This window comes from Piliocolobus tephrosceles, chromosome 1, assembly GCF_002776525.5.
Source record: "Piliocolobus tephrosceles isolate RC106 chromosome 1, ASM277652v3, whole genome shotgun sequence".
NCBI lineage: Eukaryota > Metazoa > Chordata > Mammalia > Primates > Cercopithecidae > Piliocolobus > Piliocolobus tephrosceles.
Window position 1 is genome coordinate 66,582,672 of NC_045434.1, and position 18,785 is coordinate 66,601,456.

General features: G+C 45.0%; 1 protein-coding gene across 1 annotated transcript; it reads right to left on the reverse strand.

Annotated features, from left to right (window-relative positions):
* Positions 1–18,327, reverse strand: IRF6 (interferon regulatory factor 6). Its single transcript, XM_023198338.2, has 9 exons — positions 18,099–18,327; positions 14,119–14,190; positions 13,388–13,564; positions 8,484–8,688; positions 7,427–7,555; positions 4,349–4,507; positions 2,589–2,981; positions 1,761–1,879; positions 1–728 (listed from the first exon to the last, which is right to left on the reverse strand). The coding sequence occupies exons 3-9, from the start codon at positions 13,559–13,561 to the stop codon at positions 504–506; spliced, it is 1,404 nt and encodes a 467-aa protein (XP_023054106.1). The 5' UTR covers positions 13,562–13,564; positions 14,119–14,190; positions 18,099–18,327; the 3' UTR covers positions 1–503.
* Positions 18,328–18,785: the final 458 nt, after the last annotated feature.

Here is an 18,785-nt window from a genome sequence, read left to right on the forward strand (position 1 = left end):
AGTGCTTGAGGAAACTTTAACAAAACCAAGGAAAAATGTGGTACAAGAACAATGCAGAAGGATTCTGTTCCAGGCAGTTTAGCCTTGTACAAGTAGAAGAAGGTCATCGAGTCCGTTTTAAAGCTGGATACAATTTCAGGCATCATTCCAATCTCTTCACTTTATAAGCAATAAATCTGAAGCCCAGAGGTTAAAGGACTTGTTCAAGGTCACATTGGAAGCAAAGCTGCAGCTAGAACCTTGGTGTCCAAACTCCCAGGCCAAATCTCCTTCTACTGTGCTACATCATACTACCACTAGGAGATTTGAAAAAGAAAAGCAAAGTCTGAAGGGTGATTTTTCCATAAATTAAATCAGCTTTAAATCTAGGCATACTTGGAGAATCACAGACTTCTAACACTGTTAGAGAAAAGAGAGATTTAAAAGCTGGTTAAATCTAAACAATAAAAAAATCCATATGTACAATATTATAAAAAAGGAAAGGAAGAAGATGGCATTCACGATTATTGAGGAGGCAGGGCAGGGGGGAGTTGCATGCTGGGGGTGGGCTGCATGGGCTGCCAGCTCTCCTGGGTTTGAAGGATGCGGTACAGCTGCTTCAGCTGAGCAACGATGTTATCTTTGATGTCTGGGGTTGAGATCTGCAAGCGGACACTGCCACTATCAAAGGATCGTGTGAAATCACCAGAAAACATCTCGTAGATCATCCGAGCCACTACTGGAATGACCTGTTCAAGACACAAAACATAGGTGTATCCTCTCAGGAAAAGGTATTTTTAAATAGCACGATGGACCCAAGATTGAAGGGCAGACCAAAGAGGCCCTGAGGAAGCCCCCAGTTCTAATGTCTAAATAAAGGATATGCCTTCATCTCTCTGGACCATCCTCCTGCCAAAGCTCACTCTGGAAGTTGGTTCAAATGAAGGTAAAGAACCGAAATGTAACATTAGGCTACATGACTAAATAAATGACTGCTTACTTTGCAAGACTTTTAACAAAATATCATCTATTGCTTGCCTTGCTGCACAACTCCAGGGGCAAAGCCCAAGTGGCCTTGCTGCCACTTCCTAGAATAAATTTATATTCCTAAAAGTAACTCAAAAGGTTTTTCTAAGAAAAGCTGGAAAGGGCCAGGTGTGGTGGCTTATACCCATAATCCCAGAATTTGGGGAGGCTGAGGCAGAAGGATCACTTAAGCCCACGAGTTCGAGACCAGCATGGGCAACATAGTGAGACCTCATCTCTGCTAAAAATAAAATTACGCCAGGCGTGGTGGCCTGTGCCTGTAGTCACAGCTACTTGGGAGGCTGAGGTGGGAGGATCGCTTGAACCTGGGAGGTTGAGGCCACAGTGGGCTGAGATGATGCCACTGCACTCCAGCCTGGGTGACACAGCAAGACTGTGTCTCCAAAAAAAAAAAAAAAGTGCAGTTTACACTGTGTGTGTGTGTGTGTGTGTGTTTGTGTGTGTGTGTGTGTGTGTGCAGAAACGCTGGAAAGGGTCATATCTGTGAGGTTTCAGCAAGACTCTAAGGTTAGTAAGAGAATGAAAGACAAGATCTCCTCTAAATCAGTCGCCCATTTTAAGGACCCTGCCTTTTCCAGCATGGTCCTACTGCACAAACCTGAATCTCTTACCCCATCTGATGAGACTGAAACCTACATGGGCTGATGGATGCTTGATGAAGGCTCAACCCAGACCTGGGGGCTAAAGCATTGGCAAAAAGGAGAAGAGTTGTTGACACAGCCTTATCTTCTCACCTGAACCAAGATGAGTTTCCTTTCCAAGGGTTTCCCATCTGGCCATTCTTCCCCAAAGCATAAGTAGATCTCAAATGGTGGCTGCTTTTCTATCTGTCCTTTCTGGTGGGCAATGAGATCTGCAGAAAGTGGAAGAGCAAGTTTTGTATACCGGGTCATTCCACATGCACTCAACAAATACCATCTTTTATGCTGCCCATTACAATAGCCACTAGCCACAAGTGCTCACTAATTTTAAATTAATTAAACAGTTCCTGGGTCACATTAGTCATATTTACATGCTCAATAGCCACATATGGCTTGTGACAACCATACTGAATAGCACAAATATATTGAACAGTACAAATTACAGAGGGTTCTCTTGGACATCATTGATCACGACTTGCGGTCCAAACCACATTGTAAAAAATTCACATCTCAGTGCTTTCCCCAAAACTGCCTGCTTGAATTCACCACTCAGATAATTCCCAAAAGAATATGTGCTATTCTGAATATGACAAGCAGGGTTACCTTCCAAAGTTAAAGACAAGCTGGTAACATTTGAGATATAATGACAGGGCTGTCTCCTTTTTCTGCCATTGAAGGAGCCACAACCAACTTAAAAATGGCTTCCAAGTACATAGCCTTGGAGTGAAACTCCCTTCTTTGTTGCCAAGGTCACCTCCAATTTTTAGACCCAAAGTTCTGTTCTCCCTTGACCTCCTCCAGAAGAAATTTTTAAAGATCTTTGCCATGCCAGGAAAGCAGGGAGGTGAAAGGCAGTCATGGCGGAAGGAATGTACTTCCAGAGAACGATTCCCACCACCAACCTTCTGAGAAATGACTTACCGCTAAGGAATGTTTCCAGACAAAATAGCTTGACCTTCTTTTGTCTCTCAATCAGGTTGGGAGCAACAAGTGATGGGGCACATGGCCCAGACCAGTACACCTTGCACTGGCACAGCCTGATGGCATAAATGGCATGACCGCTGACCTCCAGGATCAGTCCTCTGTCCATGACGTCCAGCAGCTTGCTAGTGAAGAGCTTCTGCTTCTCATTGGTAATATGCTCAGGACCTGGGAATTTGACCTGCTCCAGGCTGACAGGACCAAAGAGCTCCTCCTGGTCAGGCATGGGACCCAGGTCCCCATAGAAGAGTCGGCAGCCCTGGGGGTTGCTCACGGTCATGGTCTGCCCGTACTCCTTCCCACGGTACTGAAACTTGATGTCCAGGTCAGTCACTGCAAGGTTAGAGATGACAGTGAGAGTCCTGCTTCACTGCCCTGCCTGTTCATCCCTGTGACTCATGCAAGTCCATTAAGATCAAGCCACCTTTCAACCAGCATTCAGGAAGGCCACTGCCATAGTTATCCTTCCTGCAATAAAGGGAGACATCAACATATCCCTGGAATATTCACTCAAAAGGCTGCCTGAAAGCAAACAGTTCAAGGTCCATCTCAACTATTTCTGTTCAATCACCACACCCCAAGGGCTACAATTTCATCAAGTAAAGTGGTCCTGGTATCCCCACGCTATACTGACTGAGTCTTCACACCAGTGGTCATTGGAAGGAACTAAAAACTAAGGTATCTGGTTTGTGTATCATTTTTAGCTTACTGTTTAAAGAAACTTGAGGAACAAGAAGCAATACCAAACAATTTTTCTGAAAATGACATGTGAGCACACACACTGGGGATCTGTTCTAATAATATACCATAAAAGGACACAGTTCACATCAAAGTTCATTTTTACTCAGCAAATCTCCATTGAACCCAATAGCACTTATCAAAGCTAATTAGCCTCTTGGACAAAATTGTATTAATAGCACTCACATGCCTACCATGTATAGTGTGAAAGGGAGACCCAGGCAATGACATTGATTCTTCATTGAGATAAATTTGTACCAAATTCAGAAAGAGGTTTTTTCTGTAGGTCCTAAAGACTCTTAAAATCCAAGAGCCTCCTCTACCAAATCCATGGCCATTAACCTCCCTATTCCACAACTAACCTTGTCACTAAATCCCCCTGCCTGACTGATAAACCTGGGCCTCCTACCCACCTAAGACCTGAATAACCTGAAGCTGGAGCTGTAACCAATCAGAGTGTCCCTATGGGCAAGTAACTATCAGCCAATGTTTCTTTTCTTTTCCTTTTTTTTTTTTTTTTTTTTTTGAGACCATGTCTCATTCTGTCACCCAGACTGGAGTGCAATGGCTTGATCAGCGCTCACTGCAGCCTCGACCTTCTGCCTTCAAGTGATCCTCCCACCTAATCCTCCCAAGTAACAGGGACCACAGGCATGCACTGCCATGCCCAGATAATTTTAGAGTCTCACTATGTTGCCCAGGCTAGTCTCAAACTCCTGGTCTCAAGCACTCTTCCCACCTCAGCCTAGGATTACAGGTGTAAGCCACCACACCCAGCTGGGCCAGTGTTTCTTTACTTCTTCCTTGGTGACTCATGGGCTAGCCAGGAAACAGAAACAGAAGGTGCCTCTGAGACAGGTAGTTTTTCAATGCATGGCAAAGAAATGAAGTCAGAAAGCAGGACAGGAAAGAGTCTGTAGTAGGAGCAGAAGGCCCAGAAAGAAAGATAAAGTCTCACTTACTTGGGAGAGAGCTGATCCACAGTTCTGGAGAGCTATAGAAGGGCTGTATAGGTGCCTGGGGTACTTCCATCTCCAGGGGTTCAGTTTTGGGCCACACTGCCTCAGGGCTGCAGTTGCCCACACTGCAATTGCCCACACTGGCTGGCGCCATGGGAGAACCTAGAACAAAAGCATATGGTGAGCAGACAGGGGTACCACACATGCACATCACTTGCTGATGCTCTGAGAACTCACAAGGTCAGTAGATAAGAACTAAATACTGAACCCTGACCCAGTGTGATCTTCCAGCCCATCAGTGATTCCCATAACTAACACAATAAGAAATAAGGTTCCCCTGCTCCTGCTTCCTAATCATATTATTTCTCCCACAAATTCATAGTTTTAAAAACCTTTGTTTGCTGAAAATTAACATAGACAAGTGACTTTTCTCTGGAGGTTAAATTATAAGGAGTAAGAGATTCCATACTATAAAATTTGTCCCAAGCAATTAAATAGAGATTGGTTGTCTTCCATAAAATGAACTCAACTGAATTAGCTGATTAGCTTCAAGGAAGTGTTAATGCATAGAAATTCCTTTAAAAACAAACAAATACTTTTACATGCATAAAATGTCTGGAAGGATACTCAAGAACCTAGAAGGATCTGACTCCTCCAGGGAAAGAAATGAAGGTTCAGGGACAGGATAGAAGGAAAACCTTTCCACTGATTTACCTTTTTGTACCATTATGAATGTCAACCATGTGAAAGTATTATTTATTCAAAAGGATCCAATTGAAGGTTTTTTTTAAAAAAAAAAAAAAAAAAAAGAGTATTTCCCTGCTACTGTCAAAGTTGACTTGCTCCAAAGTCTACAGATTTCTCCTCCTAGCCTCACCTCTTAGGCATCTATTCTTCAACAATTCTTCATCCTCTGGCCCAACAGCTCTGAAATCACAAAGGTTAATGTTTCTTTGACCCTTTGTGTATAAGTCTGGTTAAATTTACATTCCCATTTTACTTTTTTGTTTTTCATATCTATTCTACAACTTTCCAAAAAAGGATTAAAGGCAGCTCAAAACATAAGGACACACAAATACTAGCTTTAATAAAATAGCAACAGAAATAGGAAATCAGGATCCTGGAAATAAACTGCATCCTTTTAGGGGGTGAGAATAACAGAATGAGTCAGCCAGACATTTGGGAAAGGATCCCACATTTCTAGATGTTCAATTTCACTAAGTGGGAATATAACATGTGGCAATGCTATATTTGGGAATATAACATGTGGCAATGCTTTATTTTACTTTTATTTTAGTTTCAGGAATGCGTGTGTAGGTTTGTTAAATAGGTGAATTACATGTCCCGGGGTTTGGTATAGAGATTATTTAGTCACCCAGTTAATAAGTGTAGTACCCAATAGGTAGTTATTTATCCTCATCCTCCTCCCACCCTCCGTCCTCAAGGAGGCCCCAGTGTCTATTGTTCCCTTCTCTGTGTCCATGGGTACTCAATGTTTAGCTCCCCCTTATGAGTGGGAACATGTAGCATTTGGTCTTCTGTTCCTGTGTTTTAGTTCACTTAAGGTAATGCCCTCCAGCTACATCCATGTTGCGGCAAAAGACATGATCTTATTCTTTTTTTATGGCTGCATAGTATTCCATGGTATATATGTACCACGTTTTCTTTATCCAGTCTACCATTGATGGGCATTTAATTTGATTCCATGCCTTTGCTATTGTGAATAAGTGCGGCAATGAACATACATGTACATGTGTCCTTATGGTAGAACAATTTATATTCTTTTGGGTATATATCCAATAATGGGATTGCTGGGCCAAATGGTAATTCTGTTTCAAGTTCTTTGAGAAATCACCAAACTGCTTTCCACAGTGACTGGACTAATTTACATTCCCACCAGCAGGATATAAGTGTTCCCTTTTCTCCATAAACTCATCAGCATCTGTTATTTTTTGACTTTTCGGTAACAGCCATTCTGACTGGTGTGAGATGGTATTTCATTGTGGTTTTGATTTGCATTTCTCTAATGATTAGTGACGTTAAACATATGGCAATGTTGACCTGGAAGATCTCTATGAAACTGCTCTTTTTTTTTTTTTTTTTTTGAGACGGGGTCTGGCTCTGTCACCCAGGCTGGAGCGCAGTGGCCGGAACTGCTCTTTACCCACACTTGGTTGCAAATATATAAGTGGAAGGATAAATGAAGGAGGGCCAGTGGACAGACAAGTGTCATTCCCTGATTCTGAAAGGTAGGGGCATCACCTAGAGTAGGGTACCTGAAAATCCTAAATAAATAATCTTGATATCCTAAGTTTTATAGGTGGCACAAGTTATCTCATTTTGACCCATTGCAGCCAGGTGGTACTAAAAAGACAATGAAAAACTGCTTGGCTGGATATCCGCAAGTCATTTGAGTAGGAGCATTTCAGTGGACAAATCAAGTAAAGATGCTGCGGAAGAGTAATTCAACTTGTGTTCAAGTATCCTCAGAAAATGCAGTGGGAGATTCAGTACTTGCTCTGTCACACAGTAGATTCTCAAGCTCCCAACTCAATTTTCCTGAGAAGCTGGATTCAAAAGCCCACAAAAGAAAAGTCTGTTGTAGATAAATCCTATCAGAGCCTAGTATTATCAGCTACAAACATCACAAGTTTCCTGTAATACAGCCTAAGCAGAGTAGTCCTTGTTAAGGAAGTGACACAGAATTTATACCAAGAGAAATATTAGAAGAGTTTGCCCGTAACTCACAAAATTGACACTGCACTTGGCCTGAAGGAAATTGGCAAAATGTATAACTGATGATATATTTGTATGTTGGGTTAAGAATGAATTCAAATTTTTTATTTCTTTGAATTAGTACATAAGCTTCCGAAGATGTTCTATTGCCTGGAACCCACCCAACTCTACTGGGATAACTGAGCCAGCAGGGAGTTCCTCACCTCTGACTCCCACTTGCTAACAGTCCAGCAGCCTGGACCGATCCTGCTTTCAGGGCAGTGGTGGCCAATGTATTGACAGTTCCAAGGTCAAAACTCCTTACATCCTCCATATGTCTCTGCACCATCCATCATCCCCACTCACCATTGATGTTCAGGAAGGGGAAGGTGTCCTGGATGGGAACATGGTGCTGCGACTGATCCAGCTCATCTTCCTCATCTTCTTCATCCACATCATTATCCTTCTCATCCCAGGGAGCAGACCCTGTGGATCCTACCCAAGACACACAAGCTCACAAGTGAGCCATTCAGGTTGCACTGCCATCCCTGCAGCTGACCCACCATTCAAGCTAGGGACTGCTATCCCAGAGGCTCCTCAGGTTCAGTACACAGCCTCAATGTCCTAGCTAAAAAGAGTGAGAATCAAGGGAACCAATACTTCTCTCATGGAAGGACCTCCCTGGATTCACTGGAGCACATATCTAAATTATCTGGCTGTTAGTACTTGTTAAGTACGGAGTTAATTGGAGGGATCAGGAGATATTCTCTTATTCAAAGTATTCTATGAATTAAATGATCACTCACCCAATATGTATAAATAACTTATTACCCTGATCTTGTCACTATTGTATGTACCAAAACATCACTATATACCCAATGAATATGTACAATTATTATTTGTCAATTAAAAAAAAATTTTTTACAGATCATGTTAATTTTTTTTTTACAGATCATGTTAATTGATTCTCACAATAGCTTTTGAAGTAAATAGGAAAGCTGAGATCCCATATTTTAGAGTTGAAGAAACTGAGGCTCACAAGAGGTAAAATGACTTGATTCAAGTCCTACAAGTAGTAAAGTGATAAGGGCCAGGTTTAGAACGCAAACCTAAGCTTTGATCCCTTCTCCTTCAAAACTACCTGGCCTCTTGAATCCCAAGAGAGGCTACTTTTACAGTAGAACTGTACACCCTTCCACTTTCTAATGTTTTAAGTAACTAGGCTAAAAAACATACCCCTAAGTAAGCAAGATTTTGCTGAGTTTGAGTCTTTTGTTTTCTGGGTCCTTCCCAGAGAAAGGCTTTCTTGCTTTATCCATCTTAAACTTTGTAAATCAGGCTGTTTTCAAGTTGACTATCTCTTAAGAGTCCAGCCGAGGATCTGGCATACTGCCCACCTTCTCCCCAGCACCTGGGGCCTCACCTGGGTTAATGATCGAGCCCTGGGGCTGAGGGATGTCACACACTTGATATATCTTCACTGGGTTCATGGGCACCTCCTTGGTGCCATCATACATTAGGTTGAATTCTCTGCTCTTATTGAGAGCACAGCGCAGCTGGGCCTTCCATTTAGCTGGATCAGGGTCATCCACCCCTTCCTGGTACTTCCCTGTCTCTACAGCCCAGGCCTGAGAACAAGAAACCACAGTGAGTCCTATCGTTGCCCAGAGCCACTGCAAAGCGTGTGCTTACCCTTTCTCATAGACACACACACACACACACACACACACACACTCTTGTATGACTGCCACACCATCCCAACCCCAATTTACAGAGACTGCAGCAGGAAACACTGCCCTTAGGACCAGGCAAGACAGGTGCCTAAGTGAAATAAAGCCATGTGCAAACACAATGTATTAAAAGGAGGAGCCTTATTGCAAGCATTGGTACCAGCACTCACTAAGACGACAATGTTCTAATGAAGGGCTGAAGATAAAGTTTGGGGAAAATATGCACCAAAGTGCAGATGGTAACTCTGGATAGCAGAATTTCAAGTAACTTTTTTTCTTTGTTTATTCATTTTTGACATGAGTTGCTTATACGACAATAGGTAAGGCAAAGAGGCATGGCAGAGGATATGAAGAGTTTAGCTTCCTGGGTTCCCTCCCGTCAGTCTTCAATCTAATACATAAATAAAGAATTGTGGCTCGCAATTGTGAGCGGTGGCTCACTCCTGTAATCGCAGCACTTTGGGAGGCCAAGCTGGGTGGATCACGAGGCTAGGAGTTCGAGACCAGCCTGACCAACATGGAGAAATCCCGTCTCCACTAAAAACATAAAATTAACCGGGTATGGTGGTGCATGCCTGTAATCCCAGCTACTTGGGAGGCTGACGCAGGAGAATCACTTGAACTCGGGAGGCATAGGTTGCCATGAGCCAAGATCGTGCCATTGCATTCCAGCCTGGGCAACAAGAGTAAAACTCCATCTCAAAAAAAAAGAAGAAGAAGAAGAAGAATTGTAGAAACCAAGTACCTTTAGGAGGAAAGGAAACACACTGGGGGTTCAGCTTGTCCCACTGCCTGAGGGCCTCAAGTCCTAAAAAATCCACACCCCTTACCTTTCCCTATCCTCTCAGACTTCTACTTCATTAGAAACATCATGCTGTCAACCACACCAGTGGCTGGCAGCACAGACTAAAACCACTTTGACTCCTTCTCTCTGGTTTTCAAATATGGAAACTCACAGCACTTTCCCCAGACAAGAAGAAGTTAGCCTCCCCAGTGAGGAAAGGAAAAATCTAAGCCACTCAAGTCATAGACCAAGGTGCTCAGGAGCAAAGCAGGGAGTAGACACCTAGCCCTACTTTCGGCTCTAACAGGCATTCTTGTTTCTGCTCATGGGATAGCCACTCTGCCCCATTGCTAACAAGTTCTCTGATCTCTTTGTGCAGGAGTACAACTTGTTCTGATGCCGAAAAAGTAGGTGCCATTAGCAGAGAACTCAAGACAGGAAGCACACACCAATGTTTTCAAGCTAACAGGTTATTTGACTTGTCCAAACCCAATCCCTTCCTGATTCTGATCATAGGCTTCTGCCTCAAGCTGAAATTGAATTTTTCTGCCCCATCCTTCAAGAGCTCTGATCTCCTTCAGTCACCCCCTGAAGAACCTCACAGTCATGAGGAAGTTCCCTCAAAAGCTAATCTAAATCCTCCTCCTCCAATTCGGATCACTTCCTCTTACCATCTTCTCAGATTCCGGTCCCTCCATTTGATTTGTGGTAGGGAATGAAGAAGTTTGGCAACACTGTGCTGCCCCAGGTGGCTGAGCAGACACTAGAGCAGACACTGCCCCAGGTGGCTGAGCAGACACCTAACTGCTGCTCCATTCTATCCAACCCCCTACAGGAGATTTCAATTTCACTGGTCACTGGTATCTGGAAGGCCTATCTCCAGTTACCTGGCAATACCTGGCTGCTGCCTCCCCACATTTTCCCTTCCGTTTGTTTGATCCTCTGTGTGCCCACGCTAACTCTGGCCCCACCCAGCTGACTTGGGCTATGAAGACTTTGGCAGAGGTCTGCACATTTCTGTGGTTCCCTAAAGCCCTGCTCCTCCGTGGAGAGCAGCCAGACCAACCCAGAACCACAGCCCCAGCCTTCCTGCTCACCACACAGCCATCCCCAGGACCCACCCAGATTGCACTGGGCACCCAAGGCTAATGCAGTGAAGAGCTGTATCTTTTAAGACTGGAACTTTATAATCAAGAAAGGAGGCCAGGCCCGTTGGCTCACACCTGTAATCCCAGCACTTTGGGAGGCTGAGGTGGGTAGATCATGAGGTCAAGAGATTGAGACCATCCTGGCCAACATGGTGAAACCCCATCTCTACTAAAAATAAAAAAATTACCTGGGCATGGTGGTACACACCTGTAATCCCAGCTACTTGGGAGGCTGAGGCAGGAGAATCACTTGAACCCGGAAGGTGAAGGTTGCAGTGAGCTGAGATCGTGCCACTGCACTCCAGTCTGGGTGACAGAGCAAGACTCTGTCTCAAAAAACAACAACAATAACAACAACAAAAACAAAACAAAACAAGAAAGGAGAGTGTAGGTGGAACCATGTGGCAATCATTGTGATTTATAAACATCGCTTGTTCAAACCCATTCTGAGTCTTGCTAACAAGAGATTCTGATCACTGTGCAGGTCCTTATTTCTCTTCCTAAAGAGGAAATAATCTCTGCATTTTTATAGTGCTTTACAAATCCCTTTCCATACTTTATTTCACTTGATTCTCACAGGCAAGACTACTTTCATCTGCATTTTACCAAAGGGGAGCTGAAGCCCAGAGAGGTTAACTTGCTCAGGGCTACACATGCAGCTGATAGTAGTAGAATTTGAGGCCAGTTCTTCCAATTCTTGATCAGAAAGGGCAGTATAATGGGGGGTGGAATGGAGACAGAAAGTCAAGGGTTCAAATCCTGCCCCCACCACTTACTGGGTGTGTGATTTTGGCAAGTTATTCAATCCCTCTAAGACTTAGCTTCTGTATCAACAGCATGAAGGTAAATACCTCCCTTACAGGGTTGTCATGAGAATTAAAAGAGATAATGGACACAGATACTCATTTAATGTTAGTGCCCACCTGTATATTCTGCTAAAGGCCATCAGAGCTTGGTATCTGTGAAAGCACCCTCCCTCTGCACTCTGCAAACAGATGCACTGATATAACTAAAACAAAGTCACCTCCCCACAGCCCAATTTTCCTCAAGCCCCAAGCATGCAAGCCCAAAGCATCACTCTCATGAGTAGGGCTTTCAGGAAATAGCCTCTTCCCCAGGGCCAGCCACTGTCAGACATTTGAACAGCAAATCCAGTTTCAGACCATGGCCACAAGAGGCCAACTGGGCCAAGATGGGCCAGCGCCCTTCTCAATGCCAACTCCAATAATTGGTGCTGGTTTATAGGTACTAACCTTATCAACTTTTATATTGTTATTTAAAATCTAAATTAAGAGCAGTCATTTACCTTCTAAATACCTTCAGGCCAATTTTCTTTCTGCCTGTCCTCTCTACACCTGACATAACTGAGTTGGTTGGGAAACATCCCAAGGATGGCTTTCTTTTGAACCCTGCGCTCACATTTTCTGCCCTTTCCAAACCCAATTTCAGCAAGGACCCAAGGCATGAATCTTGAGAGGCCCACAGTAGAGACTGTATTTCACTGGTGACTTCTAGCTTATACTCAAAGAAGAACAGGGCAAACAAACTAACTTCTCAATGTCTTGGGATGCAGGAACTACAGCTACTCATGAGATGAGAGTGACCAGAAAAGAAGCTGGTCTGGAGCAGAGGCACAGCCTGCAGGGTTTCAAACCATGTGAAAACCTTTCCCACAACAAGCCTGTCCACCTACTTCTGTCTTAAGTCAAGCTTTTGTTTCGCTTAAATTTTGTAAAATGCTATGTGATTAAATCTTGTTTTCAGTTAAATAAAATGACTGTCATATCAGTGCTATTCCCTATTTTTGAAAACATTCATAAAATTAAAACTTGTATTAAATCACTTTTAATTTTTAAGCAGCAGTTATAGATGGGGCAAAATATTTTAACTCAAAAGAAAAGCTTGCCAGGTGCAGTGGCTCATGCCTGTAATCTGAACACTCTGGGAGGCTAAGCAGGGAGGATCACTTGACCCCAAGAGTTCAAGACCAGCCTGGGCAACATGGTGAAACCCTGTCTCTGCAGAAAAAATACAAAAATTAGCCAGACATGGTGGTGTGTGCTTATAGTTCCAGCTATGTGGGAGGCTGAGGCGGGAGAATTGCTTGAGCCTAGAAGGTCAGGGCTGCAGTGAGCTATGATCACGCCACTTGCACTCCAGCCTGGTTGACAGAGCAAGACCATATTCCACAAAAAAAGAAAAAGAAAGAAAAACTTGCTGAAAGCCCTCTATACCAACAACATAGGCTATACTGTGTGCCTGCTAACACCCGAGAGTTCTGTCCTGGTCTGAGTATCCATTGCCAGGCCCAAGCACCTCTCTGCATAGCAAGAGCTCTGAGTGATTGAGGAGGAAGAGTTAACTGCTGACACTTGCTAGCTTTTGAAACAAACACATCACTACAATCACTAATGAGAGTTTTGGCCAACCCCAGCTGGTATCCTTTGGGATGTGATTGAGTACTTTCAACCAGTGGGAAAGAACAAAGGGCTTCAACCATTACAGACATGCCTCCAAAAGAGGAATAACCATGCCTGCAGAGTTTGGGCACCCCCATCATAAGCATTCTCTCTGTTTCACCAGAGTTTTAGATCTAGTATATTCTCCAGGCCAAAAAAAAAAAAAAAAAATCCAGAAAGGTCTGATGGTAGAAGAAGTCCTTTACCTTAAAAATGGTATTTTCCTCTTCTTGTTGAGGGCTATGCCGGGTGGCATGTTTCCAGGGAATCTGGAAGCGTTTCGAGTCCCTGTGTAGCCAGATGAGCCCAGGGTAGAGGCCACTATCCACCTGGGCCACCAGCCAGGGCTTCAGTCGGACTCTGCGGGGGTGGAGGGCCATGATCTGGGGGATCAGAGGGAGAAATGGGAAGAGCAGAAGAATTAGGCCAGCCACTGGGAACCCTTCCCAGCCACCGTTCCCATCTACTAGAGCTACAGTTTCACTAGATTACAGCAAAGAAACTAAATATGGGAATAAACTGTGCCAGGTGGGAAAGAAAAGAGGTTAAAAGGTCCTTTTTATTCTGATTCCAAAGCCATTTATACTTCATGCTTTAGCCAAATCAGACTTATCATGCAAGTAGATCACATTTCTTCTATTTAAATCCTGAAGCAGAAAAATAAAAAGATGATGTCATCCTGCTGGAACACAGTCCTTCCTGAAGCACCAAGGACTTTGGAAGAGAAGGGAAATTGTTCTTTTCAATCTTGTCTCAGGAGAGGGAAGAAAAAAGTTATGGAAACAGCAACAACTATATAAGTGAGAAGCTGAAGCATGTTCTCTTTTTAAACAAGCCAACTAAAGGTGAATGGGAATATTTTAGAAAGAAATGACAGCACCATGATGAGGGAGAAGTAGGTAAGGGGTAGATCTTGGACTCCAGAGTCTTCACTTACATGGAAGAGGAGGCAGTGTGTTCACAGGGATCTGAAGAGTCGGCTTATCTTTCCCTTGACCACTCAAAGGTTCTGTATGGAGAAAAGAGGGGTCTCAGCTGATTATCCATACAACAATCCAGGGTCTGGGAGAAGGCTTGGGAACATTGGCAACAAAGGTTCTGAGAATGTGTCTCTGCAAATGAGTTCTGGTAAAGCTCAGAATCCCTAGAATAACCAAATACTAAAGTACTAAGAGTACTTACAGTACCAAAAACAGTCATGAGACAAGCTTTGCATGGCTAGGACAGCCTCCTCCCTTGGGTCTGTTTATCTCCCAATGAAGCCTGGAGTGAACCGATTGGTTGCAGGAGCCAGCCTGGGTAAAGTCTGCAATTGATTCTCGTAAAAATACATGGGCATAGCAGATAACATTCAAGAGCAGCTGGCACTCACAGCAGAAAATAAAAGCCTTCCCAGATTGGGTGACTGATAAAAAAAAGAGTCACTGGAGAATTGTCTGAGATGTTCTGCTGGATTTTTTGGTGTTCTTATTTTGTTTTTACTTAAGATGAGAATGAGATGCCTGGAAAAATAACACTCATTCAACAAATATTTGTTCAACCTCTACCATGTGCCAAGTACCGTGTTAGTTACTAGACACTAAAGCTCTATGTTCCTTCTTAAGAATCTCCACGTTGGAACTTCTCAAGCCCCACAATGGCCTGAGGAGGAGTGGAAGATAAATAGGTCACCTTCATACCCAGAAAGATCCCTACCTGGATCACAGTTCTGAAACCAAACAACCTTACAGCAAAGAAGCTAAATATGGGAATAAACTGTGCCAGGTGAGAAAGAAAAGAGGTTACAAGGGTCAGCTGAAGGCTCCAACATAGAAGAGCTTAGCTGACGGGGTGGCCCATAACACCACTTCTCTCCCCAGCCAGACTCCCAACAAATGTGAAAAACCCAAACCTAACTCAGCATCTGGCACTTTAAGAGCAAGGCAAGACCTGCCCTCATCTGAGCTTTCTGACCCAATTACCAAGTCCTGCAACTGAAACCTTCCCCCTGGGAGCACAGTGGGTAGGTGAGGTTGGCATGCAGTGTTCCAGTGCCCCCACGTAGTTGGCCTTGAATTACGGTGTTTTGTAGGGCAGCATGTGAAACCATCAAACCATGGAGTGCATTTACACCTTATAAGGAGAAGGGAATGCATATTCTCTCAAGGGCTAGTTCTACCTTCTGCTCCCCAGTCCTATCACTACTAAAAGGGGGATGGAGCAAGAGAAGGAAAAAGAGGATAGAGAAATAGGCACCATCCAGTCAATCTAGTAAAAAGCTTTTGAGAATTTCCATTACAATACTGGTGAGTGCTGTGTTTGGGCCTGTCAGACATTAAAATCCAACTCTTGACCAATAGTGGACTTGAAGAAAAGTCCAAAAGGGCTCATTGTAGTTGATCCAAAGCCCATCATGAAAAAATTAAGGCAATCAGGCCTAGACCAGGAGCTGCGCCTGATGATGGGAAAGGAGATGCAGCCACCCATAGAGATCAGTGACTAAGATCTAGAGCCCTGGGTTCTCAGTGTTCTCCTAAGATGGGACTACACATGAGCAGCCTTGCCTCAGCCCCATGGAAGGAGCCCCAGCCTGCCCTCCTCCAAGCCCATGCCCTGTCTCTCTCACTGTAAACCCTCTCCACCTTCTGAAAGTCAGCCAAGATCTCCCCTACCCACCACCCAGTAACTATAACTCTGAAAACAGGCAGAGATGGAAAAATTGAAAACCCAAATGACCGAGACAGAAATGGTTCATTATGTCACAACCACAGGCTGCAATATCAAGTAGCCATTAACAACAGGCGTCAGAATTTTTATTATACTCAAGGAAATATTTACAATATGAAGTTGTGGGGGCAGGAGGAAACAACGCATACTGTGTAGCACTATCTCCATCTTGTAACATAGCACATACTTGCATACATGTGCACATACACACAGAACTGAAAAAAGGAAATAAATATAACAATGCAACAAAATATTTGTAATGGTTATTGGAATTGTAATGGTGATGGAATTATGGGTGTTTTTTACATTCTCCTATATATGTTATACATGATTCATATTTTCCTACAATGATATGTTTCAACTTATAATTTAAAAAACTACAAGTAATTTTTTTTAACCTCAGGACAATAAGACATTGCTTATGAAGGATGCTAACAACAATCCTTTGTATCTGTGTAGGCTTTACAATTTTTACATGAACCTTTACCTAATGTGTCTGGTTTCATCCTCATGAACCTGAACGTGGTACTACTATCCCCATTTTACATCTGGGCTAACTGATATGCTTTATCTCCTAAGTCAGAGTGTTCTGTACCAAACCTTGTCACTGCACCCTGTCTTCTATGTCCCTCTCATCTTCTAGGCACCAAGAAAGTAAACTAAAAACATCAGCAAAGATTCCAGCAGCATAGAGGGCCAATAAAGTGATTGAGGTGGAGACTGCATAACATCCACTCTCAAACACACCTAAATCAAAGTTCTCTTTCTAAACACTCTTACCACCCAAATCCCAATGCCTGCAGAACCACCTTAGCCTAGTTGAACTCATCTTGGTATCTCTAGCTGCCATCACAGCAAAATACAAGGCCTGTGTCTCTAACAGGTATTTAACCAACCAAAGGACAATGATGCTAACCTATGTATTCCCCTCACGCTGAGCATAGAGGAGGGACACTTTCAGCCTCCTCAGGGCACTAACTGTCCTCTCCCATATGCCTATTCTAGGGAGCAGGTCCTCCATAAACACCCTCACTGCCACCTCCATAGCCCCTCCCCAGACTAGTTTCCAGGGGCTCTGCCACACCAAAGCCGAGATCTGGCCATCAGTGGTTTTGCTCAGGTTAAAACACAAGCCATTTCTTGCAGACAAGTCTTAGCAGTCCCAGTTCTTCCCTTTCTCCTGAAGGAAGTGAAATGCCATCCTCTAAGTTCTGTTCCTCAGGTTTCCCTGTTTAGTTTAGCCCTGCTTAGGGGTAAACTCCGGGCCTCTAGTCAAAATGCCTACACCCTTCCCCTCTGCTGGATGGAAGTTGGGGGATGACAAACGGGAGTTACAAGGTATTGAGTGCCACTGTCATACATCATACAGGTCTCATCCTAAACCACACTCCTGGGTCAACACCAGCTTTCACCAATCCCACCCAAGCACCTTCCTCGCCCTATCCATCTCCTTTCCTTCACTTCCACTCTTGACATCCACCAAGAGAACAGGTTGGGGCAGGGTGACCCCTTTACCACAAAGCAGGCTCCCTGTAAAGAGTGGCACCTCGGGCCTCCTTTCCAAGTCAGGCCTGGGAGACTTTCCCCATTCTCCACACAACACTCCAGCCCCTTCGGGCAAAGAGGGCCCACCCCCAGAGCAACCACACCCCAGCGCCACCCTCCCCAACACCTAGCTCCGCTCCTTGGAAATCCAAGGGTGTCTCCCAGGCCCAGGGCGAAGGGCCTAACTGTGCCAAAGAGACTCAGCAGGGAAAACAAACCTCCAATGCTCCAAAGCTCCTGGCCACCCTCACACCAGTTTCCCAAAACGCCCACGAGGACCGAGGGCCTGCGGACCTGGGAAGTCCTCTCTCTGGGACACAGGGGCCAGCGGCAAGTTGGTAAGAATGAAGGGGGCGCGGTGTTTTAGATCTACCGGATAGTGGGGTTGTTGGGGGCCGAGAGCAGTTCCCTCCGCTTCAGTGGTGGGGGTAGGGAGAGTAGACACAAGTGTAGATTCGAGAGGGGCCTAGTGCTACAGAACTGAGGCCGCCCCAAAGCTATCTGGAAGAGGGCGACAGGCACCCAGCCCCAGTGTGTACGCACCCAAACACACAGATGCCCCCAAGCAAGTTCTCTCATACCCCACAAACTCCCGCGACGGGTCCTACCCCACCCACAGGGGAGCCTCCCACCCTCAAGCTGGTCCCCAGAAGTTGGCGTCCCCACCTTTGCTCAATCTGTCCACCAGAAGCTGACGTCCCTCCGAACCAAGTCCGCAGCGAAGCTCACCCGTGGCTACCACGCTCCTCGACGTCTCAGCCAAGGGGCGCCTGGCTCTACCCAAGTAGGGACTGCGGGTTCCTCTCCCCGTCCCGCACCAGCCCTTACCTGCCCGGCCCAGGTGCGCCGAGCTCACGTCAGCGCCTCGCCCCAGGACGCCGCAGCCCTAGCCTCCGCCCGGCCACGCCTCCCAGGTGTGGCCACGCCCCCCGGCATTCGGGATTGGCGCGTTGCAAGAAATATGACACTCAGCGTTTCTGGACGGCCCGGCCCAGCGGCGCCCGCCCTCTGTCCCACCCTACTCCCCAGCTTCTAACTCCGGCTAAGAAAGTTCCACATTCAACCTAGCCTTACGCCTCAGGGCTGGTGGTCCTGGGAACTGGAAGCGACTGGGAGTTCAGATCTAAGTCCAGAGGGTGCCTCCCTCCTTCACGCCGCATAATTACCCTGCAGTATGCAGACAGTTAAGCACAAATAAGGGTTTTGAGATTCTGGGTTGGCCCTACCACTCGTGGGCCTGTGTAAGTGGAGTTGTACATGAAGAAGAGAACCAGAACACTTGGTCCTGTCTGGGGGAAGCCATATGCTTCCAGGACTAGAATTCTACCTTTACTCTGCCTCTTACCCATGTGA